At 41.4% G+C, this 26,599-nt stretch overlaps 1 protein-coding gene across 1 annotated transcript in view; it reads right to left on the bottom strand.

Annotated features, from left to right (window-relative positions):
- LOC125291891 (titin-like) overlaps positions 1-26,599 on the bottom strand; it is a 143,335-nt gene that overhangs the window by 6,039 nt on the left and 110,697 nt on the right. Inside the window, exons 145-180 of the mRNA XM_048238856.1 lie at positions 26,293-26,592; positions 25,871-26,185; positions 25,609-25,757; positions 25,354-25,504; positions 24,977-25,258; positions 24,573-24,875; positions 24,117-24,419; positions 23,741-24,022; positions 23,336-23,635; positions 22,933-23,238; positions 22,536-22,844; positions 22,126-22,407; positions 21,734-22,033; positions 21,335-21,628; positions 18,286-21,240; positions 17,709-18,182; positions 17,291-17,575; positions 16,883-17,182; positions 16,492-16,794; positions 16,109-16,384; positions 15,701-16,000; positions 15,282-15,584; positions 14,887-15,186; positions 14,509-14,796; positions 14,094-14,396; positions 13,700-14,002; positions 13,303-13,608; positions 12,924-13,211; positions 12,505-12,795; positions 12,089-12,376; positions 11,389-11,976; positions 11,175-11,279; positions 10,852-11,049; positions 10,441-10,737; positions 9,729-10,316; positions 9,334-9,636 (exon numbers count right to left, since the gene is read on the bottom strand). Coding sequence (XP_048094813.1) covers positions 9,334-9,636; positions 9,729-10,316; positions 10,441-10,737; positions 10,852-11,049; positions 11,175-11,279; positions 11,389-11,976; positions 12,089-12,376; positions 12,505-12,795; positions 12,924-13,211; positions 13,303-13,608; positions 13,700-14,002; positions 14,094-14,396; positions 14,509-14,796; positions 14,887-15,186; positions 15,282-15,584; positions 15,701-16,000; positions 16,109-16,384; positions 16,492-16,794; positions 16,883-17,182; positions 17,291-17,575; positions 17,709-18,182; positions 18,286-21,240; positions 21,335-21,628; positions 21,734-22,033; positions 22,126-22,407; positions 22,536-22,844; positions 22,933-23,238; positions 23,336-23,635; positions 23,741-24,022; positions 24,117-24,419; positions 24,573-24,875; positions 24,977-25,258; positions 25,354-25,504; positions 25,609-25,757; positions 25,871-26,185; positions 26,293-26,592 — 13,518 coding nt within the window. The remainder of the gene's footprint in view (positions 1-9,333; positions 9,637-9,728; positions 10,317-10,440; positions 10,738-10,851; positions 11,050-11,174; positions 11,280-11,388; positions 11,977-12,088; positions 12,377-12,504; positions 12,796-12,923; positions 13,212-13,302; positions 13,609-13,699; positions 14,003-14,093; positions 14,397-14,508; positions 14,797-14,886; positions 15,187-15,281; positions 15,585-15,700; positions 16,001-16,108; positions 16,385-16,491; positions 16,795-16,882; positions 17,183-17,290; positions 17,576-17,708; positions 18,183-18,285; positions 21,241-21,334; positions 21,629-21,733; positions 22,034-22,125; positions 22,408-22,535; positions 22,845-22,932; positions 23,239-23,335; positions 23,636-23,740; positions 24,023-24,116; positions 24,420-24,572; positions 24,876-24,976; positions 25,259-25,353; positions 25,505-25,608; positions 25,758-25,870; positions 26,186-26,292; positions 26,593-26,599) is intronic.

Genomic DNA, 26,599 nt, shown 5'->3' with positions numbered 1-26,599 from the left:
CTTCTAACTTTTGAGAGTTGATCAAAACAGTTCTCTTTTGGATATATAATAAGAATGAGATATTCTGTAGCCTACTGATTATCAGTTTGTCGCATGTTTAAACCTTGTATGTGTGTTGCACAACACATTTTGCACTTGATGAACATAGAAGAAGTGAAGGAGCAGTACCCCCCAATTATGGTGGGGTAATTCGCTCTCTGTGCGTAGGGTGGTGCAGACTGCCACTAAAACACTGTGTGAAATAGACTTTTAAGTTGTTTTGTACATATGCTATTGTCTCAGACATATGTGGTTTTACCAACCGGAAGGGGTGGGAGCTTGTGCTTAGTCTTCATATGCAAACAGTGCAGGGGCATGGGACAAAGAGTCCCCAGAAGAGTTTCACAGGTTTCTGGGATTAATCATTTACATGGAGTTCACTTCCCTCCCTAATATCTATTGATACTGGGGAACCAAATCTCTGCAGGGATCGTGGGCCAAATTATTTATGTCCCGTAATCGTTTTAAGGCTTTGTTGGCTGCTCTTCATGTAGTAGATCCAGCTACAGAACACAGTCGAGATTGTCTAAGGAAACTGCATTATTTGATGGTCCACTTCAAAATAATGTTATGGGGACATGCGGTGGTGTAGAATAGAGGGTAATGTCTTAGCAGTACCGTGGAAAGACACTTGCACTGTATTGGACACGTCCAGTAACCTGCCTGTCAAATTCGAATGATTCAACTGATGTATGTAGACTAGTGAAGAACAATTCAGTTTTGGGGACAAAAAACCTGTACGTCAGCCTATTGAGGTAAGTGATTACAACAAAGTAGCTTGTATGGCCCCTGAGTGTAACAGTAGGAGGCTTTGTTTTACTGCTTTCAGATTTGGCATTCTGCAGAAGGGGATGTTTTCATAATGAGTCATAGGTCTTCTGTGTTCAACCTTCAGGTTCCCCACCCCACCCTTCCCTACCCTCCTCTTTGTGAGTGTGTGTGTGTGACTTTTGTGTGTATGTGTGTGTTCTCCACAGGCTTGTTTTACTATGTAATCTACTTTCAAATGTTTAGAACACATTGATTTTTGAGTTATGTGGAAGTTTACTGTATTCCTAGCTTTTAAAAAATAATAATATATCTTATATATATCGTTTTCATATACTGATTTATATAGGTACCTTCTGAGCCTACGTCATTACCAGGGGCAGTTCTAGGGGCGGGGCCACAGATTTAACCGTAGTAATGCCCTTCCACGACTGTTGGCTTATTGTTTGGAATACAACAACATCCCATGTTCTTGCATAGATATATTTTGGTTTGTTTTCTTTGTGTTTCGGGAGTATTTCAACCACAATTGCATGCTTATCTCCTCAGTGTATGAAGCACAGCAGCGGTTGCTATAGCAACCATAGACTCTGAACAGGACGGCAGATAGCACTTAGGCAAAGCCTTTGGCAAGATCTGAATGTAAACAGATAATACCGTTCAAGTTTTTTTTTTTTTTATTTCCTATTTCTTTCAATTCTTTAACTTAAGACATGTAAGAAGTAAGTTTATTAAGCTGGGCAACGCATAAACTGACGAAGTTACATTAGCCCTAGCACTATGAGCTACGATAAACGTTAGCTAGAATAGCTAGCTTCTAAGTGTGGCAGCTAGTTATTATTTCATGTTCTGATATGACATTCTTAACGTTTTGACTATGTTACAACTGATAAAAGCAAGACAAATAAAGTAACCATATCGCTTTGCAATATTTTAGTCCAGAAATACTTATGGGTGTTCATTTACCATAATGTTAATTACAGTAGCCTAACGTAACATTATCTCCCCTTGCTGTTACCACCAGTTTTAATAACTTTACATTTGCGATCATGACCCATTTCATCTAACAACACCACTGGCATCTTCTTTGACTATCAGACCCCAAACAGCAATACATTGAACTACAAAGATGTTATAGTAATGGTGTTCAGTTCATCATAATCTTTATGACACAATGTAATTTGCCGTCCGTCTCCCATCTTTTTGCCGTCCAGCATGGAGCCGTCACGTGACTTAAGTCACGTGTCTGCAAGGGGTGAATACATTTGGCTAACCAGAAATTATTCTGTTAACTTGAAGAACTGATACATTTGGCTAACGAAAGTATCAGCTAGAATTCTAACGTGAAGAACCGATGGCAGCGTTTCATCCTCCACAGAAGTTTCTTGGTGAGTCACAAATCTCTATGTTGGTTATCATCATTATGTGAAAGGGACGTTTATTTGTTGCCGTCACAATATGTTAAGTTTGTCAATTAAATTATGAAGCAGCAGCAAGCTTGCAGTGAACTGTTAACTGACTTAGTCAGTGAACTGTTAACATTAACTTCACGTTAGGTTACTTGAGTTGAGGTTTGATTGATGCTGATAGATTTTATGTATGGAAAGGTAATGTATGAAGTGTTTGAAATGGTGTTATATGAAATGCAGAGAAATGGACATCCTGTTTGTTTGGGGTCCGAAATTAATAATATTACATGCGCTAGTGCGCCTTACCAGATGTAAGTAACGTTCGATTTTTTTTGCTTGAGGAAAATGTTTGGCAGCTGCTAACATAAACATGAGAATACATGCCTAATAGCTAACTCTACGTTTTTGTAGTTAATGTGAGCTATCATTGCAAAGTTATTAACCACTATTCTGAGTTTATTTGATTCATGGGCTTCACATAAATTATGTCTCAAAGTGTTAGGACAAGGAGAGTTTCATTGAGATAAATTGGTTCCATTTTCTACTCTATTCACTCAAGCTTTATATGATTTTAAAAAATAATAACTGGTTTTACAGTTGCCAGACGACATGCTGAATACAAGCATGGATTTTGTGAAACACGCATTTGTGTTTCACCTACAGACTGGGATGGCGCAGGAGCTGGTGACTTCAACCCACAGTCTTCAGAACCACCAGTCACCAAGCATAGCTGCTTCTAATGGTATGATGCTATTTCCTATTGCCACTACAGTGAGCATATTTTGTCATTCATTTTAGAAACGCCAGGTTGACAGTGGGTTATGAAAGTTAATAACAATTAAGTTACTCAAACTTGTTTCATTTTCTTCTCTCCAGACATTTCCCATTCTAGAGCAGATGGTTCTGTGCAACCTCTCCTAAACTGGAATTCCGCAAGATTCAGGGCTCTACACTAACATTTTTTTCCAGGAGCACTTGTGCGCCCAAGTTAAAAAATTTAGGAGCACAGACAAAAATTTGGGCGCACAGTCAGTTCTGTACTTAACTTACACATAATCTAACATTATACTGCAGCTAACAGTTAAACATGCCAGTGCACCAATTGCGAATATTAAGAATGACTGACAACATTTAGGCTACAGCAAACAGGATTTTAAAGATCAGTGCCTACTTTATTTTCAGTCTGTTCTATTTTCCTACATTTTGTTAATGTAAAATAATATAATACATTGCCATATTTGCATTTAGCCTGTATATCAAGTATCCTGCCAAATGTAGGCTAATTTATTTATTTGTGAATCCATCTGTAGCTAATCCAAATATGCCCATGGTGACCTATCTGACTGCATACTGCCTAATACTACTACTAAAACAGTCAATTTTCTCTTCCACAAAACGCAACATAGGCTAATCAAGGATATATGTTTTATACTTTCAGGTTTTATTTGAAAATATCTGCATTGATGGGGGCAGTAGGCAAACGTTAGGCCTACTTTCGTTTTGCACTTACACACACTCGGTGTAAACAAACAAGCATGCGTGGAAGCCTGGAGTTGTCAGTAGCGTTCTACCTTTGAATAAAATGGGAGTATTACGGGAGGCTACTTTTGTCCCGGTTCGCTACAGCTATATTTTGCATATTGCAGCCAATACGTCAACTGGGCTTAAAGGCATGTTAGGTTACCTTTCCTTCTCTCACTGCATTCTCAGAATCTCATCCTGTTCCTCCTATATCCAATGAATTCGGTGGATAGAAGAACTAATTTCTTCAATCTTTGCATCTTGGCTGGCTAGTCTAAATTTCCGCTTTTTCTGCGCACTCTTGGATTTGATAGAAGCGACTACTAGCGAGTCACAACGCGAAACTGCTAACGTTAATGGGAGGTGTAGTTATTATGCTGCATTCGCGACGTGATTCTATGGTCTGCACCAGTAATGCTTCTCGATGTTGCGGTGTATTTTGTAGACAAACATTGACATGGTTAGAAGTCATTCGCACCAGTGCGTCTAAATATTTTTTTGCACTCGCACGACATCATTTTTACTCGCATGTGCGAGTGAAATGGGCGCACTGTAGAGCCCTGCGCAAGATGCAGCACGGAAATAGGAAGAGGCCACTGAATGACTTCTGATACAAAGACTTCAAATGGTAGGAATATTCCATCTTTAGTGTTTTGCTACCCCTTCTGTAATTTTCGCTTTCAAATGACCCATCGTCAGTCTTCAAATCAGAATCAGGCTTTTCTAACTGGAAGCAAGACGGTGGCTTCAAAGACCATTCCAAATAAGTTGTTGAAAAAATTGTGTAAATACTGTATGATGTAGTTATTGCTCACATGCTGTGTGTGTGTGTGTGTGTGTGTGTTTGTTTTAATGTACGCAAACTGGCAGTAAAAGTGGTTTCTCTTATCAACAAAAGGGGAAACAGTTAAAGTAAAACTTGTTTAATTGAACGAAAAATGTGTGAATGATGATGTATGATTTCTGTTTAAAATATCAATGTATTTCCACTGAAGTGTCTATTATATTTTAGTTTTATATTGTGTTTTCAATGCACATTATAAATAAATGGGAAACTTGTTAAGAATTGTATTGGCTTTTTTGTTTTTTAGCATTTATCATTCAAGTATTTGAACGAGGTAAGACTGGTGAAATGTATGCACCTTACTGCTGTGGTGTAGTCTAGTTAGCTGTAGTGGGTATACTGTGATCAACCCCAAATATTAATACCTATCCTTGTCTGTTTTAAGTGGGTATACTGAAATGGTGATGCTTTTTAAGTGGGTATACCAGAGACTTTCTAATGAGACACAGCACTCAAAAAATCCTCCATAGAAATGCATGGGGCTAGTTTGTAACGCCGTTGTCTACACATATCCCACCCCTTCCTCGGCAAAACGACACGTGAATACATTGAGCCAATCATGTGGTGTGATGTGAATACACTGAGCCAATCATATGGTGTGTTGTGAAGACATCATACCAATCATGTGTTGTGAACTCGCCGCTGGAGCAAGATTGGTGTCGTGAAACCTTGCACACGCACATTTCTACCGAATAGGATGCCCGATGAGTGCCCAAAAAGCGCTGCAATATGGCCGTCGAGTGGAGGGACTTGCCTAAAAGGACTTTGGGTATACTGCGTATAGTCCTGCATATCACATAGACAACGTGCCTCTGCCTTACTGAACAAGGGATTTTCTGTGTATGGATGTTGACCGGTTCTTGGCCCCTCAGTGTATGATGTGGCCCCTTTATGGCCCCTGTCTCAGAAAAATCCTAGAACCGTCATTGGTCATGACGTTCACTGGAGGCAAAACGCAGAGCGGTACAAAATATGACCGTCGCCCAGTCCAGCACATTTTTTCCACAAAAATAAATCTTGCTAAAAGGCATATTTGATTTTATCACTAAATTGCATTGTGCACACTCAATTCCACTGGTATCTGCTAGACAACAAGTACCAAAACATGATTAGTTCATAGATTTCACATGTAAAATGCATTTTATACAACCCCACCCCCATCTTGCCTGTTCATAATTCTGAGAAATTCTTGAAATTCTTGTATGCATGTACATGTTTATGTTTATGTTTATGTGTGTGTGTGTGTGTGTGTGTATGTGTGCATGTGCATGTGCTTGTGTGTTTGCCTGTTTATGTCCCTGTGTGTGTGCATGTGCATGCATGCGTACATATGTCTACTGTGTGAGTATGTGTCATACGTATGATTACTGTGAATGTATGTGTGTGCGTGTGTATCTGTTTATGCACATGTGTGCACATGGAATGGGTTAACATGACCCCTGGAGGCAAACATACACAAAAAATTGGTCATCCTAGGCCCTATGGTTCTCAAGATATTCACAGAAAACTGTGTCTGCCCTACCCTCCTTTCGGGGGGTCCAGTCCAGCGGGGGGGCTACAGATCAAAACGAAAAGCGATGGTTCAATGCTATCCATGTGGGGTTACATGCCCACCAAGTTTGATGGTACCCGGTCTTTCAGTGTCCCGGGAATCCTTGTTGGTGTACGGTCACTAAATGTACACATAAATGATTTTATTGTAAGGCCCCCCATGAACGAAAGTCCACGAAACTTGGCATGCATTCGAAGGGTGTCATAATGATCCTACACTTTCAATTTTGTGCAGTTTTGACCATGTCAGCCAGAAATATTGTGATGAAAACACCTAATGTTTTGCTTTTTAATTTTTTACTAGGTGGCGCTATACATGAAATAAGTGGTAATGGGATAGGTTGACATGCCCCCTTAAGACCGCCTAGGCCCTACGGTTCTCGGGATATTAACAGAAAACTGTCTCCGGCCACCTACAGGCCAGTTGGTGTATGGTAACATAAATTAATTTATTGTGTGGCCCCCCATGAACGGAATTCCACGAAACTTGGCGTGCATTCAGAGGGTGTCATAATGATCGTTTTGACTATGTTAGGTCACAGATACCTGCAATTACAACACCTCATTTTTAGTTTTTTTAGATATTCATAGAAAACTGCCCTACCCTCCTTTCGGGGCTACAGATCAAAACGAAAAAAGGAGGTTCGGTTACATGTGTCTTACAGTGTCCCGGGAATCCTTGACGGAAATTTGGACATTTGGGGAAAAAAAAGAAAAAGAAAAAATCTGACTAAACCTATATGACCGCCGCTTCGCTGCGCGGCGGTAAGTAGGCTAGTTTCCAGTGAGAAGGTAGTTGTTCGTTTCACTCACGATAACCCAAGCCTTGTATCGGAACGTCACATATTAGCCTACCAATCGTCCTGTATTTCCAACCTCTTTACATGTATGTCACTTATTCATTTCTATACAAACCAAGACTGCGGTTTCCTAAAAAAAACGCAAGCGCCCACACCATAAGTATATCTAAATTAGCTATGTAGCCTACCAAAAATTTAATTTTACCGTGACTCGAAGAGCTAAACCAAAGATCCTTGATTACTAGCTACGAGGCTACTACTGTGTAAGGCACTAAACTCCGAGCGTGGTAAACAAAATTAGATATTTCAGGCAGTAAAAGCCCCGGTAAGAAACAAACTAGATTTTGTTCAAATCTAGACACCTATGGCTACTGAAAAATGTGAGATTCATTATCAAATGTTATTTTGAAGTATTAAAAAACTTTGTTGTTTTAGAATTTTCAAACGAAATGGTTGGTAATTAGCATGTTTGCAATACATCTTTGCCTTGTGACATTGGCGCTGGCTCGGTAAAATGTCGGTTCGGCAAACGCAAAACTCATCCGATACGTCATTGTAGGCCTATTGTAAGTCTTGGACATTTAGGAGATAGTTATATGCATTCAATGATTTATACACCCTTAGCTTCTCCTTACTGTAGACACTCGGTTTTTCAATAATGTCTAGCCATTCAACTGATGGCAAACCTGTCTTTCCAATCACTGACGGTATTGGGTCTGTCAGGATGGTCCCATCTGATAATGTAGCCTTAGTTTTTTCAAATAATCCTCCCGATCACGTACACTGAGTGTATGTACATGTGTTATATCGTTACACATTTTAGCAAAGATTTTAGATTACTGTCTGATTTTAGCCACCTCACTAGTATTCTACTATACAAATAGCCGCCTTACTATCCAAACGATTGTTTCTGCCTCCAGTGACGTCACGCCCACCCGAATGTTTATGTTTTTACCACCGTTGTGAAGGGGTCTATAAGGAAGTTGTATCGGTTGAATCAAATGTATAGTAGAGTGGTGAAGTCCCGCCCCTTCCGTTTGCCTCTTTCAAAAAAATTTGAACGGCAGTCTATGGCGAAAAATAAATTATTTTCTGGTCCCGGTTGACTTGTACCTTGAATTACCCATATGATGTTTGTCAATTTTAAAGACAATTTTTCATGTAAAGACATTTGCAGTTTGTTTCAGTAACTATTGAATTACAACATTGTGAAAGATCGTAATTCCAACGACTACAAAACCCATCAGTCAGCTAGTGGCGTTAGCTCATTCACAGCCACACTAGATTGTACAAGCATACCAGCAACAGGTCTTAATTGGGCTTTCCTTGCCGAAGAAAATACCATGAGTCAGAGGATTAAACACATCAGGTAAGTTGTATTCGTCCATAGACTGTACATTACATACTGTTAAGTGACATAGCAGGCAGCAAGATGCAACCGTTAACTAGCATAACAGCTCTTATCGTTTCATTACGTTGGTTCGAGGCGAGAGATGTAGTCCACTGAGTGGATTAAGCACAAAACCAACATAACTTTTGAAGTCTATCGAACAACAGTACTTTCTTGACGTGAAAAATTATCTTTTAAATTCACACACATTATATGTGAAATTTGTGGCACAATTCAAACTGGACCAAAAAATAATTGTTATCTCTCCATTAACTCCCGTTCATAATTTTTTGAAAGATAGGTCCCATGGACTGGAAGTAGAAGGGGCGGGACTTCACCACTCTATAGTATGTCTCTATTCTGAAATTGTTTTAAATAAATATACAGTATATTTACTTCCTGTATTACTGGTAATGTATATTTTTTTATGTCATTCTTATTGACTGTATAATTTGCTTATATACAAATAAATTGTTTATTCTTATAGACCAAATACATGTTAACCATTATGACTTCATTATTAGTTTTTATGCATAATTGTATATTGTTGGAAAGATAGAGAATGTAAATTCTGTCAACATTCTAAATCCCATTTCCCCCTGTTTTTTTACATTGATCACTGCATTTATCATAACTTTTGTAAAGTTAAGGATATTCCAACTTTTTTGTGAAATAACCCACAACTTGCTGAACATGTCATACACTATATTTTTCTCTATCTTGTAGAGAAATATGATTTTTATGTGAATAAAATTAAATTTTGAGAAATTTTGGATATACATTTGGAGAGGATTTTCAAAGACTATTCATTGCTAAATCAACATTACCATATGATTTTATATAATTTCATAGAACTAATCCTTCTGATTACAGTGGTATGTATATCCCATTTATAGTATATAATATACTCGAGAACTAAGGTTTTTGTGTGAGGAGCTCATCCAGCACCAAAAATGGAATGTTCGGCACGGACACGAAAGGGTTAAAATTCTGACAAAAAGTAATACTTACAAACAATATCCTTGGTCACCACAGAAGGTGAGGCCTCACTTGGCTCGCCAAAGCCAGCCTTGTTCTCAGCAGTGACACGGAATTCATACTCTACTCCCTCTGTCAGGCCCTGCACTTTGTAACGAAGGTCAGGCACTGTTCTCTTGCAAGCTCTCACCCATCTCATTCCTCTCCTCTCTTTCCTCTCCACACTATATCCTCTAATGTCACTTCCTCCATCAATAGCAGGTCTCCTCCAAGAGATTGTGACAGCTGTTCTGCTCACATTATCAATTTCTGGCCTTGATGGTGGCCCAGGTGGTCCTGCAGAAAAATGAAACAAAAGGTTGAATGGTAACATACTAATATTTCTTTAGATTTGTGATTTTATGAGAGCCAAGTCATTGTTAACTCACTGTAGCTGTCAATCATCTTGACCGAACCAGACAATGTTGAATCACCAGTACCATACTGATTCACTGCTGAGACACGGAAGATGTACTCATTTCCTTTAATGAGTTTGCTGGCAACAAATCGGCAGTCCATGACATTCTCTGCAAGCTTTGTCCAGAGAAGGCGGCTAGTTTCCCTCTTCTCAATAGTGTAAGATTTGATGACAACGCCACCTTCCTCCTCAGGAGGTAGCCAAGTCAGTGTGCACTTCTCAGCAGAAACGTTGCTGATCTCAATTGGACCTGGAGGGCCAGGGATATCCAGAACCTTGACCCTGACACGTTCTTCTTTGATGCCAAATGGATTGCTTGCAGTAATTACATACTCGCCAGCGTTCTTCCTGTTAGCATATTTGATGGAAATTGTGGAGGAGGTTGGGGTGCTCTTAATTTGGCAGGTATCTGATGACTTCAATTCCCTGCCTCCCTTGGACCAAGCAGCAGTTGGGGGTGGTTTTCCAAGGATGCTCGAGGCAGTAATTATAATTGTGTCTCCAGCTCTAACACTGACACCATCCTTCATATCTGGATCAATTTCAACAGTTGGAGGCTCTGTTACAAGAAAATGACAACAAAAATAATTAATGTGGTAATTCTTCACTCAATAGAGATGTTAACAAAAATAACTGACATTTTCTCAGAGTCACACAGTACATGCTGTTTAAAAGCTACTCACCATATTCATCTTTAAGAACAAGAGTATCGGTCTGCTCAGATGGAACGCTGATTGCACCTGCTGCATTCTTTGCTCTAATCCTGAATTCACACTTGCAGCCCTCTTGCATATCTGTTGCTGTGTATGCACATTCCTGGATATTCACATGGTTGGCTTTCATCCATGCCTTTCCTGGATGTTCTAATTTCTCAACAATGTAACCAGTCAGTTTGTGACCTCCATCATACTTGGGTGCGGTCCAGATCAGTGTTACAGAGTTTCTTGTAACATTGATAACATCTGGTTTACCAGGAGGATCTAGAATAGGAAAGAAATTTCACAGAGAGAATGTAATATGTCAGTTATGGACAAATTATCATAGTTCACAATGAATAAAAAAGTATTTATTTGCTGAAGAAATGATTGACTTACCAATAGGATCAAGTGCAACAATAGGCTCTGTAGTTTTGCTTGGCTTTCCAAGACCAGCCCTATTCATGGCAATAACTCTAAATTCATACTCTAGGCCTTCAATCAAACCGGTCACTCTGCACTCCTTCACTCTAATGGGGGTCTTGCAAGCTCTCTTCCACATCAAACTGTTTCTTTCCTTGAACTCAACGTGATATCCTACGGGAAATAGGCATAATGTTGCAAAAATGTTATAGAAGAGGATATATGCATTGCAATTATGATGGTTATATCAAAGAAGTAGTTTAAATCTGAACAGTAATACTAATCCTTTAAAAATTCACCTGTAATTGGAGAGCCTCCAGAATCTTTTGGATCTGACCAGGTTAGAATAGCTGACTCATGACGAATGCTGATGATTTCTGGTGGTGCTGGTGCATCAGGCACATCTGGTAACAAAAAGCGAAAGTTGTGATTTCACAAAGGACAAACAGACAAAATGTTGGCAAATCGTTTTTTCTATTGAGAAAATCATACTATCAAAATGGCTGAACTTACCGAATGGATGCTTAGCAATGACTGGATCAGATCTGAGCCACTCGCCAACTCCATATTTGTTTTCTGCGAATACTCTGAAGATATACTCAGTGCCATCATGGAGTCTCATCACTCGCATGGTAGTCTTCTGTATTGCTGAAGCAACAGTAACCCACTTATTGGCTGTGGTGTGTCTCTTCTCCACAATGTAGTTGGAGATTTCTGAGCCACCATCATCCTTTGGTGGACCCCATTCAATTGTGATTGCCTCTGCAGTGATTTCATCAAAAGTAATGGGACCAGTTGGCTGACCTGGCTTGCCAACAACCTTCACATAAATGGCCGCTTCTTTGGTGCCACCACTGTTCCTCACAATGATTGTGTACTTGTCAGCATCACTCCGGTGGATGTCACGGATAAGCAAAGTACTGCCGCCTGAAGCAGGTTCAATTGAGATCCTTCCACTGTCTGACAGACTAATACCACCCTTCTTCCAGATAGCAATGGGAGTAGGTGTGCCAATGACAGGAATGGTGATGCGCACAGTGCTGCCCTCTTTTGCCACGTAACAACCATCTGGCACACCACTGAGGTCAACATTCGGTAGAACTGGAACATATAGATATAGAATAAATGTATTGAAGGAAAAATAATTCCATTTCAGTATGAGTATCATTTAATGTATTGCAGCAATAAGTATATGATTTAGTTGATAACTTACCTATCTGATCTTTAGCAAGCACAGTGAGTTCAGTTGGAGGACCTTCTAAAGATTCATTGATGGCTTTGACTCTGAATGTGTACTCCTTTCCTTCTTCAAGGCTACCAACAGTGAACTGTGTGAGCCTAGATTTCATTAATTCTTTCCATTTTTCCTCCCCCTCACTGATTTCCAAAACATAGGCAACAATGTGGCTTCCACCATCACTAACTGGTTTCTTCCAGCCAAGTGTAACTGAATCTTTAGTAATAGCAGCAGGCTTGAACTCCATAACTGGTCCAGGTTGTTCTGAAATTAAATGTTCATGTAGGAGTTACGCAGAGTGACAGCAAAATACTTCTTATTTACATAAAGACTGACTGCTGCCACTGACTAATGAGATTAACAGTTCTACAAACAGTACAACAAATATTCACCTGAAGCCTTGACTGGTGCAGGAGTTTCACAACCCTCCCCAACACCATAGACATTCTCTGCAGACACTCTGAAACAGTAAGCCTTTCCTTCCTCCAAGTTTGGAATTCTAAATGACACTTTAGGGCATTCAGGGGCAACACAGGTCCATGCCTTTCTCTCTGCAAGGCGTTTCTCAACAACATAACTCTTTACAGGGCTTCCACCATCAATAAGTGGAGGCTCCCAAGTTATAGATGCATGGGTCTTTGAGGTCTCCTTCACAATTAGATTAAGGGGTGGTCCAGGAGTATCTATATGAAATTGAATTAACATAAATTAGCATAATGTCAGAGTACCAGACATATAACATTTCAGAATCAGAATTAAGTTTATTTGGCCAATGTGTTTGTACACACAATGAATTTGCTGTGCAGCTTACCTAGGACCTTGACAATAATGGTGTATGACTTTGATCCACTGCTGTTTTCAAGTGAAAGGACATATTTGCCAGCATCATATCGGTTGATATTTTCACAGTACACATATGTGTCCCATTCTGTTGTGTTGATCATTAGTCCATCCCTCTCTTTGATATTGGCATTAACTTTGCTCCAAGTCACTTTGGGAGCAGGTCGACCCCTCAGTGGCACATAGATTCTCATTGTAACTCCAGCACGGAGCACAAGGGCCTTTCTAAGATCTGCATCAAGTTCAGCCTCGGGAGCAACTACAAGTACAAGTAAATAACATAATATTGAATTAGCAAAACATTGTCTATATTTCTTTATGTTTAAAATGTCACAAAGTATCACACATACTTAAGATGTCTTTGGGCATATGATTTCCAGGAACTTCGCTGGGATCGCCAAATCCAATCTTATTCACTGCAAGCACACGGAACTGGTATTCTGTGTTATCCATGAGACCGGTCACCACAAACTTTGTGGCCTGGAGATCCTTTGGAACATTGCACCTCATCCAGTCCTCAGCGTCTGCTCTCTTGACTTCCACCTGGTAGCCAAAGATCTCACATCCACCATCATAAGCTGGCTTTGTCCAGGAAAGGCTGATGCTGCTATGTGTGGAATCAACAACCTTGGGGAAAGCAGGGGGTCCAGGGGGATCTATTGGAGAAATTATATACATTTTAGTCCTGCATTTGTGAGGCATTTGGCCCTGAGACTGACCATTCATAATAATCACTGCATTACTTACACAAAGGATCCAATGCAAATGCGGAATTGGATGGATCACTCGGTTTTCCAAGGCCTGCTTTGTTGAGGGCAGTAACTCTAAACTCATACTCCGTTCCCTCTGAGAGGCCGGGTGCCTTGATGGTTCTGTCTATCACCGGTTTACGATTGACTTTAGCCCAATTGACCTCTTGACTTTCACGTTTTTCAACAATGTATCCAAGGATAGGTGCACGCCCATCATCTTTAGGTGCCTTCCATGTCACAGTCATCTGATTGCACATGATGTTTGTGATGATTGGTGGTTCAGAAGGTCCAGGAACACCTGAATATATAAGACAAAATATTTGTTGAGTACATCTGGAATAACAAAATAATTTGAGGTGTGAAAAAAAATGGAAAACAAGAAATCTTACCAAACGGATTCTTTGCAATTACACTGTCAGTGACAATGGGATCCCCAACACCATACTTGTTTTCAGCACTGATACGGAACTCATACTCATGACCCTCAATCAGTTTCTCCACTGAACAGGTTGTGATCTGCCCATTGATATTGGATGTGACCTGAGCCCAGTTGGCTCTGCTTGTCTCACGTTTGTCTACAATGTAGTTGGTTATTTCAGAGCCACCATCAGCTATAGGTTGTTCCCATCTAAGTTTGACACGGTCTGCAAAGATGTGGCTGACCTTCACTGATGCTGGAGGTCCAGGTTTGTCTACAGAAAACATTGTGTTTAGTTAAAATTAATGAGCAAAAGCAAACATATTGAATAATACAATTTTTACTTGGTTTAAGACTGATCCAATTCACACATTTAGTTCACTTACCAAGAACCTTCAGCCTAATGTTGCCAGATTTGGATCCACTTGAATTTTCAGCAACAATAGTATACTCTCCTGTTTCCTTTCTGGCTACAGCGAAAAGTTCCAGAGAAAACAGGTGTCTGTCCTGTTTCACTTTCATTCCTTCAGTCAGCTTCAAGGGTTCGCCATTATGCTTCCATGAAACCTTCGGGAATGGTTTTCCATAGACCTCAGCTTCAAGTGACACATTTGCTCCAGCCTTCACTATGATCAGGTTTTTCATCTCAATGCCAATCTCAACTCTTGGTGGAACTAAAATTAAAAAAGAATGACAATCCTTATTTAACTCCCAAGGTGATAAATGAATGCACAAGTCAGCTGTAATAAATAAGAAATGCTTACCATGTTCTGCTATAACAGGAATGGCGTCTGTTTCCTCTGAGGGCAAACTCTGATTTATTGCTGTCTTTGCAATTATTCTGAATTTGTATTGAGCGCCTTCCTCAAGTCCAGTAACAACGAAGTTCTCCTTTGGCACATTCTGACAGTTGGCATTGTGGCGCACCCACTTCTCCTCAGGTACCTTCTGCGATTCAACATAATATCCAATGAGCTTACTGCCTCCATCATTTTCTGGACGGTTCCAAACAAGAGCTACAGAACCCTTGGTCACATCAATGGCCTCTGGTTTGCCAGGTGGATCTGTGGGGGATTAATAATTGTTATATCACTAACAATCATTTTAGAAGGATGAGTATACAAAAAGTATTTATCAAAATCAAAATGATTTTACTCACCAACTGCAGTCCTTGCTGTGATGAAATCGGTCTGCTTGCTAAGTTTACCCTGACCTGCCTTGTTCATGGCAGACACCCTGAAGGTATACTCAAGACCTTCAATTAGACCAAAGCAAGTGTATTCTGTCGAACGAACTAAAATCTCATTAGCCCTAGTCCAGAGTATACTGTTTCTCTCTTTACGTTCAATACAGTATCCAGTCAGAGGGCTGCCACCATCAAATGCTGGTATTTCCCAGGTGAGGATCACAAAGTCTTTGTTAATCTTCTTGAGAGTGACATTTCTTGGCTCACTAGGAGTATCTGAAATCAAATATTTAATTATGTCAATAATAGTATATCTGCACAAGATGCTGAAATGAAGAGAAAAAGGTATGAAAATGAGTTCTGACAGCATATTGAAATGGATAAAAACACACCGAAAGGATGTCTTGCAATCATCTTCTGAGAATAAATAGGCTCTGAAATGCCAAAGCGGTTCTCTGCACGCACACGGAAACCATATTCTTGTCCTTGTGTGAGCTTTCCAACTTTGTAGCCGGTCTGGGTGCAAGAGGAAGCAGCTATGACCCAGTCACCTCTGCTTACATCACATTTCTCCACAATATAGTTGGTTATACTGCTTCCACCATCCTCTTGTGGTTGATTCCATGCCAAAGTGCAAGAGTCAGTATCCACTTCGACAATTTCAAGAGGAGCTTCAGGTGGACCAGGAATGTCTGTAACACAGGGAATTAACGAAAGATCAAATTTTAATTTTTCTACCAACCACCTCTTCCCATGTATCAAATTTGGTTGTAAATTATTAGAGAACAATGTGAACTCACCCATAACAATGACTTTTATGATCTGGTTGATCTTTGAGACACTATTTGAAACAGCAAGACTGTAGTAACCACTGTCCCTCCTGCTAACGTCTTTGACCAAGAGGGTGGTGGAATTTGGAGTTCTTTGCACAGACGTACGATCTGAGGTTACCACATCTTCATTGCCAATCTTCCATTTAGTGGAAGGTGAAGGTTTACCGGCCACAAGTGCCTCAATTTTCAGCTTGGTTCCAGCCTTCACAGTGACTACATCTGGCACTATTAGCCTTGGTGCCACTGAAAGAAACATAACATATACACGTAAATAGGCAAAAACAATAACAAATAGAAATACATGTGGGGTACACAAGAGAAAGAAATAGTGGCATAAAATAGTAGCATACTTAGCTGTTCCTTGACCTCAAAGATTCCCTCGGCCTCTCTGGCAAGACTGCATCCGATTGCATTCCTTGCAGCCACTCTGAATCTGTACTTTGTATTTTCTTTCAGTCCAACAACAACAATGGTTAAATCTTTTACAACTGAATATGGTGTCCATTTATCCTCAGGCTCACCATCCTCTTGGTAGTCAACAATGTAGCCGTTAATCTTGGCTCCACCATCTCTCAGTGGTCTCAACCATCCCAGGGTTGCACTGTTCTTTGTAATATCCAAAACATCCATCTTCTTGGGAGGATCAGGTTCACCTGTTTGAGTAAATAGAAAAATAGTCATATGTGAATTTTCACCCAGTAAATACTTGTAGTTCACTTCATTCAGAGGACATTTACTTACTCATAGCATCAGTTGCCAGGTATGCCTTGGGAGAATCTTTAGGTACACCAATGCCATACTTATTTACTGCCATGACTCGGAAGTAGTAGTCAAGTCCTGGTGTAAGATTTGTGATCTTGAAGCTTGTCTTCTTTATTTCATTGGTGCAGTTTGTCCAAGTCTTCCTATCAACCTCACGCTTCTCGACCATATAATTCAATATAGTACTACCACCATCATTTTCAGGAGGTAGCCAAGCAAGCTGGCATGATGTCTTTGTGACATCAGTTACTTCCAGTCCACCAACTGGTCCAGGAGTGTCTGTTATTTTTTTAAAAAGGTAATTAATACACAAATGCATACAATTAATCACATGCTTTATTCAAATATAAGTTATTCAACTGTAATGCTACTGTACGATTTGCTTACCTAACACTTTCACACGCACAAATATGGCCTTCTCCCCACAGGAGTTTGACAGAGTCAGGGAGTATTTTCCTGAATCCTCACGGGTACTTTCAGGGATGACAAGGAAGGACATTGTATCAACTTGATCCACATGTCCCTTGCGAATAACATTATCTTCACCGATGCGTTTCCATGTAACTTTAGGAGCTGGTCTTCCTCTGATTGTTGCAAACAGTCTAATAGGGCAGCCAGCTCTGACAGAAAGTCCCTTCCTGAGACTTGCATCCAAATCAATCTCTGGGGCCTCTGTAAGTGTTTAATTTGTAAGTTGACAAAATAAACAATTTATTATTAATAATACTACTACTACTACTAATAATAATAATAATAATTCATACATGTAATTATATAATGTATCTAATGTAACTCAAGGACTTACCAAGAACTTCCTTAGGTGACACTGCCTCTTTCAGTCTTGCGGGGCGACCCCAGCCCACCTGGTTTTGAGCTGAGACACGGAACTGATATTGCTTCCTCTCATCCAGATTGAGAATGGTGAATTCTGTGAGAACTAGAGCTCCGCCAGTGCTACACTTCTTCCAGGGTGACTCTGGAGCCTTTGCCTTTTTAACCGGAACAACTTCTTCAGGCTTTTCACCTTCTATCAATTCACCCTCGGCCTTTTCACCTTCTACTGTTTCAGGTTCAGCTGCAGGCTTTTCGGGTTCAGGTTCAGCTTCTTCTTCTACTTCTTCTTCTGGTTCTTCAGGTTCGCCTTCAAGCTTTTCCTTCATTTCCACAAGATATCCCAGGATTGGAGCACCGCCATCATATACAGGCTTGGCCCAGCCAAGTGTAATGCATGTCTTTGTGCTGTCAGCCACTTTCAAGCTGCTGGGAGGACCAGGAGGTTCTGGAAAAGGCACAGACACATTAATATAGACCTAGAATATTAACACTATTGTTAACAAAAGAGAGTGAGGGACAGAAACAGAGACAGAGGGAGAGATACACACCAATTGGATCTTTGGCAGCAACAGGTCTTGTGGGCTTGCTGGGCTCTCCCAAACCGACCTCATTTTCAGCCTTCACACGGAATTGATATTCATGGTTGGGGATCAAGTTTGTGACCTTCATGCGTCTTTCTGAAATTGCACTCTTTGTAACTGGCACCCATCGGACAGCACGTTTCTCTTTCCTTTCCAGGATGTATCCAGTGATAGACTTTCCTCCATCATTCTCTGGAGGAGCCCATACGACTGTCATTTCCTCTTTGCCAATCTTAGTGATCTCTGGAACTTCTGGTGGTCCAGGTCTGTTAAACTGAGTTTTGACAGTAATGGCCTTGCTTTCAATGGGAGGACCTGTCCCCATTTTGTTTTCAGCCCTGACCCTGAAGATGTACTCATTTCCTTCCACGAGACGAGTGACATTGCAGTAGTTGGTGACCACAGAGGCTGAATAAGTGGACCAAACCATTCTTCTAGTCTCACACTTCTCCAGGATGTAGGTGTCAACCTCACAACCACCATCATCTGCTGGTGGATCCCAAACAACTCTACACTTGTCAGATGCAAGACCAGTAATCTTCAAATCCCTCACAGGGCCTGGTACGTCCAAAACGGTAATGTTACCATAGGCTGTGAAGCTTCCAGCAGGATTTGTGGCTGTAATTATATATTTACCAGTATCCCCACGCTTAGATTTGGTCATGAGGAATTTAGAGTAATCAGGGCCATTTTCAATAGAAAGCCTGGGATTGTCAGCGGTGCATTTATCTTTGACCCATGTAACCTCTGGTATTGGTTTGCCTCTGATACCAGCTTCCAGTCTGACAGAATCACCAGCCTTTACCACTGTGGTGCCAGTAAACTTCAGGTCAATGACTGGTTTCTGGATGTCATCTTTGACAATAATCTCACCGGTCTTTACCCAGTTACTTTCTCCTCCATCATTTACAGTTTGAACCCTGAAAACGTACACTTGGTTCTCAACACATTTCTCATCAGTGAAGAATGTGTCTTTGAGTAGTTCAGGGTTCAGTTCCTCCCATTCTTCAGCATCTTTGGCTTTTCTCTCCAAATTGTAGAATAGATTTTGACATCCTCCATCATAGTCTGGTCTTCGCCATCTAAGGGAGACTGAATTCTTAGTCAGGTCAGTGACATGGAATTTCTCTGGCTCGCCAGGCTTCTCAATGCGGTCAATGGCAAGGATTGGTACCTTTGTCTCTATTGTTGGCCCAGGGCCACATTTGTTTGCTGCAGAGACACGGAAGAAGTATTCATGGCCTTCCAATAGTTTGGCCTTGATCATGCAGTTTGTGCACTCAGATGAAATCACAGACCATGCTCTCACACTGGGTTCACGCAACTCAACAATGTAATGAGTGATTTCGGTACCACCATTGTCCTCAGGATTTTCCCAGGATATCATGCAAGAATGCCTGGACACATATGTTATCATCAGATTCTTACAGTGTCCAGGTCTGTCTAAGACATTTACAGTAACGGTTGCTGCTGCCTCACCACTGTCATTGACAGCTTTGAGAACATATTGACCATGATCTGCTCTCTGGGCCTCTTTGATGTGGAAGTGAACAACTGGGAGGTTAGTTGTGATTGTGGTGCGCTTGTCTTTTTCCAGAATCTTGTCACCCTTGGACCATGTAATTTCTGGGTCAGGTCTTGCCCTAATATAGCCTTGGATGTTAATGTTATGTCCAACCCTTACAGTTACACGTGTGCGGCATGTTGCATCCATCTCAATCTCTGGAGGGATCAAGATATCCTGAGCAATGATAGATTCTGGAACTTCTCTGGTTTCACCATCTCCAATCATGTTTACTGCTCTGACACGGAACCTGTACTCAACACCCTCTTCAAGGCCTGTGGCCTGGAAGGCACATAGTTTAATCAGGTCATCTTTTTTACATCTCTCCCATTCACCACCGGCCTTCTGCATCTCCACAACGTATCCCAAGATAGGGCTGCCTCCATCCTTAGTAGGTTTTATCCAGACCAGGTCAGCATGTGTCTTACTGTAGTCTTTCACTTTGGGATTGACTGGAGGTCCAGGCACAGTGATTGGTCGGCAGGGTGTAGCAGGATCTGAGGTTGGAGAAGGTCCACTGTAGCCAGTAATATTTTCTGCAAAGACTCTGAACTCATAGCTAGTTCCCTCATATAGTCCAAGTACCTTGTACCTAAGATCCTTGCAGGGTTTCTTATTCACCCTAATCCATTTGCCTCCAACATGTCTACGCTCAATAAGATATCCAGTGATTGGACTACCACCATCATACAAGGGCATGGTCCAACCAAGAGTCAAATAATCTTCAGATAGGTCAGACACAGTTGGTTTACCAGGACGACCAGGTGCTTCAAACGAGTGCTGAGCAACAGTAGGTGCACTTTCAAGTGCAGCACCAATGCCAATCTTGTTTTCTGCACGAATACGCACAATATACTCAACCCCCTTCTGGAGACGACTAATCTTCAATTTGGTGCTGGTGCTGCCAGAGCTCACTCCACCCCAGGTTTCCTTCTTGGATTCTCTCTTCTCAACAATGTAGTTTGTGACAGGGCTTCCACCATCATCCTTAGGAGGACGCCAGTCAATAAGCATGTACTCAGGAGTGACCTCAAGGAGATTGACAGGGCCAACTGGTGCATCTGGGACGTCAAGAACAGTAATGTTCAAAGCAACAGTCTTACTTCCAGCAGCATTTGAGACTGTGAGGAGATAAATTCCAGTGTGATTTCTTGTACACTCTGATATGGTGAGATTAGTGGAGAAATTGTCTGTGTCAACTTTGACATTTCCTTCGCTCACAATCTCTGTGTCATCAACGACCCATTTTGCAGTAGGAATAGGTATGCCTCTCATAATGGCAGGCATCCTAATTGTGCTTCCAGCTTTGACAATTATTCCTTCAATAAGTTTCACATCAACCTCAACAATAGGAGGCACTGTAAAAGAGAGGAAAACACAGAAGATGGTAATTAAATAGCTGTAAGAAAGAGTAACTGAATAGTTATTAATTAATTGAAAAATACAACTTACCAAGTTTTTCCTGACACAGAACAGGCAATGTGGTATCTGGCCGGCTAAGACCAATAGCATTCTCAGTCTTAACACGGAACCTGTAGGTCTTGCCTTCCTCAAGCCCTACCACATGGCACTCAGGAATACTGACTGTTTTAAAGACAATCCAGTCTCTCTCTCCCTCCTCTTGGTACTCAACCAAGAATCCAGTGATATCACTTCCTCCTGTGCGATCTGGCCAGTTCCATTTAAGCCAGACCTCTGTTTTGTCTACATCAACATGATGCAAGTCTTTTGGTGGTCCAGGTGGGACTGCAAAAAACAAAGTTCAAGTTCAAGTACATCAGTTCAATATCAACACATACAAATTCCAAACATATACTATAGGACCAAATTTCATTCAAATTGTGTACTTACATAAAGGATTCATGGCTTTGACAGCTTTGGTTGTCTCAATAAATTCACTTCTGCCAAACTGATTTTCAGCAGCAACACGGAACAGGTAGGAAGTGCCTTCCATGAGGTGCTTTAGCATCATACTGCGCTTCTTCGAGGTTGAGCACACTGGCACCCACTGTGCTGATGCTGCATCCTTTTTCTCCACCACAAAATTAGTGATGCGTGCTCCACCATTATCCTCTGGGTCTTTCCAAGAGAGTTGAGCTGAGTCACACCTGACATCAGATACCCTCAGGTGCTGAATGGGACCAGGTTTGTCTGAAATGATAGAAATAGAACATCACCTCATGTAAACTTTTTTTTCTCCACAAACTAAATGCAAATGGGGATGCTTTAGAAAGATCACTTACCAAGGACAAGCACTGTGCATGTGGCTGTCTTGGATCCAGCAGGATTCTCCACAGTCAGTGTGTAATCGCCACAGTCATTGCGATTACAGAAACGCATCTCCAACTTGGTTTGTGATCCAGCAGTGGTCATTTCAGCTCTTGGAGGCACTTCTTTCTCATTCTTCTTCCATGTGACTGTGGGGAAGGGTATTCCTTTGACTGAAGCTTTCAGTACAATGTGAGTTCCTGCCATGGCTTTCACCTCTCTTGTCATATTAGCATCCAGGATAAGTTCTGGTGGCTCTGTTAACAAAAAAGATGAAAAGATGTGAAACATTAGAGAAAATAGATGTAACTACACAGACATGTACAGTATACTGATGCACACTCAAACAATATAATATAATATAATAAAAAAGTATATCAAATACCAAGTCTGTCCACTGCTCTCACAGGCTCCTTGAGAGTGGCAGGATCAGATTCACCAGCAGCGTTTACAGCTTTCACTCTGAACCTGTACAGCGAGCCATCCTCGAGATTGATGATTTTGAAATTTGTCTCCTGGCAGGAATCAGGAGTTTGATTGACCTGAAGCCACTCTTCCTCTCCAGCTTTCTGATACTCAAGAAGATATCCAAAGATCTTGCCTCTTCCACAGTCAAGTGGTTGCTTCCAGGCAATAGTGACTGAGTCCTTGGTATGATCAATAGCCTCCAAATGAACAGGTGGGCTTGGAATAACTGTAACAAAAAACATAGTGTTAAGAGTTTCTATCAATGCTGTTGTACTGTATTGGAGATGAATATGTAGACAAAAAGTATCACACACCAATGGGATCCTTGGCAAAGATGGGCTTTGTTGGAACACTCGGGTCACCCACACCAACAACATTCTCAGCCATGACGCGGAACTCATATTCACAGCCAGGCAGGAGCTCTTGAACCCAGTGCTCAGTTTTGGGGAAGATCCGTTCCTTTCCACACTGTGCCCATCTTTTGCCCATTGTCTCTTTCCTCTCCACAATGTAGTTGGTGACAGGCTTGCCTCCATCAACAGTTGGTGGTTCCCAGGTGATGAGAGCAGTGTCTTTATAAACCTCCTTCACCACTGGCTGTGAGGGTGGGTCAGGTACCCCTGTTAATGGGAAAAAAACAAATGTTATTACATCAGAGTGAATTTACAAGGAAACAGTGGCTTGGAGTATATGGTAATATCATCGAAGGACACTTACTGAACACGTCCCTTGCTTTTGTCTCAGCCGTCAGCAATGGGTCACTAATGCCATGGATGTTCTGAGCACAGATTCTGATAATGTAGTCACGTCCTTCAATCAGTTTAGGAACTTTGCATTCTGTTCTGGTGCAGGACTCTGAGACAGGCATCCAGAGGTCTCTGTTGGAGTCTCTCTTCTCTACAATGTAGTTGGAGATTGCACATCCGCCATCATCCAGTGGGGGTCTCCAAGAAATGACCATGTGACCCCTGCAGATTTCGTTAAAGGTGACAGGACCCTGTGGTGGTTGTGGGCGATCTGGAGAAATCACAACACTAATTATAAACTATATTCACAGAAGGCATTAATACATTGTCAGAATTAACTAAAGAGCAGTAAGCCAATTGACCTTGACCAACTTACCAACAACTACCAGAGTACAGATTCCCTTGCATGAACCAATGCTGTTCTCCAGAATGACTGTGTATTTTCCACTGTGCTCACGCTTGGCCTTGGCAATGTTGATGCACAGGGACTTGCTGGTATGTGAGACTATGAGGTCTTCATCTGCCTTAAGCTCCTCTTCTTCCTTCATCCATTTAATTGTAGGCTCTGGCTTTCCTTTGTAGCGGCTTTGGATGAGGCAGGGCTCTCCAACACGCACAGTTATTTTCTCACGGAAGTCAAAGTCAAGTGATGGTGGTTCTGGTGAAGAAAAAAAGAAAATTATACAATCATATAATTGTATTACATTGTCAAAATACAAGAATGTCTGTTTTATCCAATCAAAAATACTTACCAAGCTCATCTTTGCAAGTTACTGGTTTTGTGCTGAAAGAGGGCTTGCCTTGGCCAACAGCATTCACAGCACTGACACGGAATTCATAAGAGGAGCCATCTTTAAGACCCTCATATGTGAACATCCTTTCCATGAGCTTATCCTCTGTGATGCGGGTGAAGTTGTCCTTTCCAATCAGACGAGCCTCAAGCACGTAACCTGTGATTTCTGAGCCACCATCATACTTGGGTGGTCTCCAGGCCACGCTGATGCGGTCTTTCTTGACAGCTGTAATGTGCAGATCTTCTGGACGTTCTGGGACAGCTGTGAATCATTAATAAAATCACATGAGATATATGTTGCCTTAGCGGCTTAGCCATAGTAAGTGTAAATGATATATGAATAACACATGCAAAATTGAATAACAAAATTAAATAAATGGTAAAAGAAAAGTAAAATCCTAACTCTGCAACTTACAAATTGGATCCTTGATCATAACTTGTTTTGGTGTGTCAATAAAGGGACCTCTTCCAATGATATTTTCAGCTGCAATTCTAAAGAAGTATCCCTTTCCATCGATCAGACCCTGTACCACAGCATTGTTTCTGGTGACAGTGTATGACACTGAAGTCCAGCCTCTGCGGTCTGACTCTCTCTTCTCAATGATGTAGTTGGTGATTGCTGAGCCTCCATCATCTTCAGGTGTGTACCAGGTCAATTTACAGGAGTCAGTTGTGAGATTCTCACCAGAGAAGGGCTCACCCACAGGGCCAGGGACATCTAAGGGGAAGATTTTTTTTTAATTTCTCCCATAATGCATTTTTCATAGCTTCGGTGAAGTACATATCCATGCTACAATTTTACAATATTGAAATACTTACCCAAGACCTCAACAATGACTGCCTTCTTTCTCTCTCCTCCCTCATTTTTGGCAGTTAGAGTGTAAATGCCTTGATGGTGCCTTCTGCATCCCTTGATCACCAAAGCTGAGCTGATGACAGTGGTCTCCACAACAGCTTCTTTGGGCACAGGTGCATCATCCCTGCTCCAGGTGATCTCTGGGGCGGGTTTGCCTGATACATAGGCTATGATACGGATAACCCCTCCAGCATGGACAACAATCTTCTCCTTCACAGATGCATCCAGATCCACCTCAGGGGCAACTGGATAGCAAAAGTAAAATAACATTTTAGTTAGAGGGTATGTGGGCGACAGAATGCATACCATAAACACATGTGAAGCAATTGCCCATTCTTGCCTGTTCTGTCCTTGACTTCAATTACTTCAGAGACATCACCAGGTTCGCCAACACCAGCAGCATTCACTGCTCTGACCCTGAATCTGTAAAGTCCGAGTTCCTTCAGTCCAGGAACAACGAACTTGGTACCTCTGATCTCCTTGTCTTTAGCCTGAGAAAGAGAATAGGACAGTGCATTAGCCTGTTGTTGCACACCCCAGCAGTTTTACAGTAACCTGTTGTGGTGAAGCAAATGCAGATAGCAGATAGCCTTACCTTCTCCCATTCCTCTTGCCCCTCCTCTTTGTACTCAACAAAGTATCCTGTGATCTTAGAACCACCATCTACAATTGGTGGAATCCATTCAAGATCAACTGTTGATTTTGTGCAGTCTGTAACCTTGGGTGTTGGTGGTCCAGGGGGAGCTGAAAACAAACATTGTATATCATTGATATTTAATCAAAATACAAGACATATATCATAAATGAATTCCACAACACCAAAAGTATAAAAAATAGATGGTCAGTGAATGACATACCAATGGGGTCTCTTGACAGAACTGGATCTGATGGAACGCTTGGAAGTCCAGGTCCAGCAGCATTGATGGCAGTGACACGGAACTGGTAAATAGCCCCCTCCAAGAGTCCAGTGACAATGTGTTCCATTCCAAGAGGCATAACTCTAAGAGGGTCACGGTTGACTTTGGTCCAGCGCTTGCCTGTTGTCTCCTTGCGTTCCAGCCAGTAGCCTGTGATTGGGGAGCCGCCATCGTATTCTGGCTCGTCCCACTCGACTGTCATTGACTCAAGGGTTACATCTAAGACAGTGGGCTTCTCACATTGGCCAGGAACAGCTTTTAAGAGAAACGTAAATTAAATGAAACATTTGTTAGACCAATTCCAACACGAAATTCAAAGAGAAGGAAAAAAAGAAAAATGGATTTAAAACAATGCTACGTACTGAAAAGATTTCTTGCTTTCTCAGGTTCACTGAAGAGTGGTGGTCCAACTCCGTATTTGTTCTGAGCCATAACACGGAACTCGTATTCGTGACCCTCTGTGAGTCTCTGCACTGTGTAAGCGCATTCTTTGGGATCACTGGAGACATGCACATATGTCTTCCTGTTGTCCTCACGCTTCTCAACAACATAGTTTGTGATCTTTGAGCCACCATCATCTGTGGGCGGCTGCCAGGTCATTGAAATCCTCTCAGCAAAGATTTCTCCAAACTTGATTGGTCCAACGGGTGGTCCAGGTCGGCCTAAGGT

This window comes from Alosa alosa, chromosome 3 (assembly GCF_017589495.1).
Source record: "Alosa alosa isolate M-15738 ecotype Scorff River chromosome 3, AALO_Geno_1.1, whole genome shotgun sequence".
Classification (NCBI taxonomy): Eukaryota; Metazoa; Chordata; class Actinopteri; order Clupeiformes; family Clupeidae; genus Alosa; species Alosa alosa.
The sequence above is the reverse complement of the archived record's forward strand: the minus strand, read 5'-3'. Positions and strand labels throughout refer to the sequence as shown.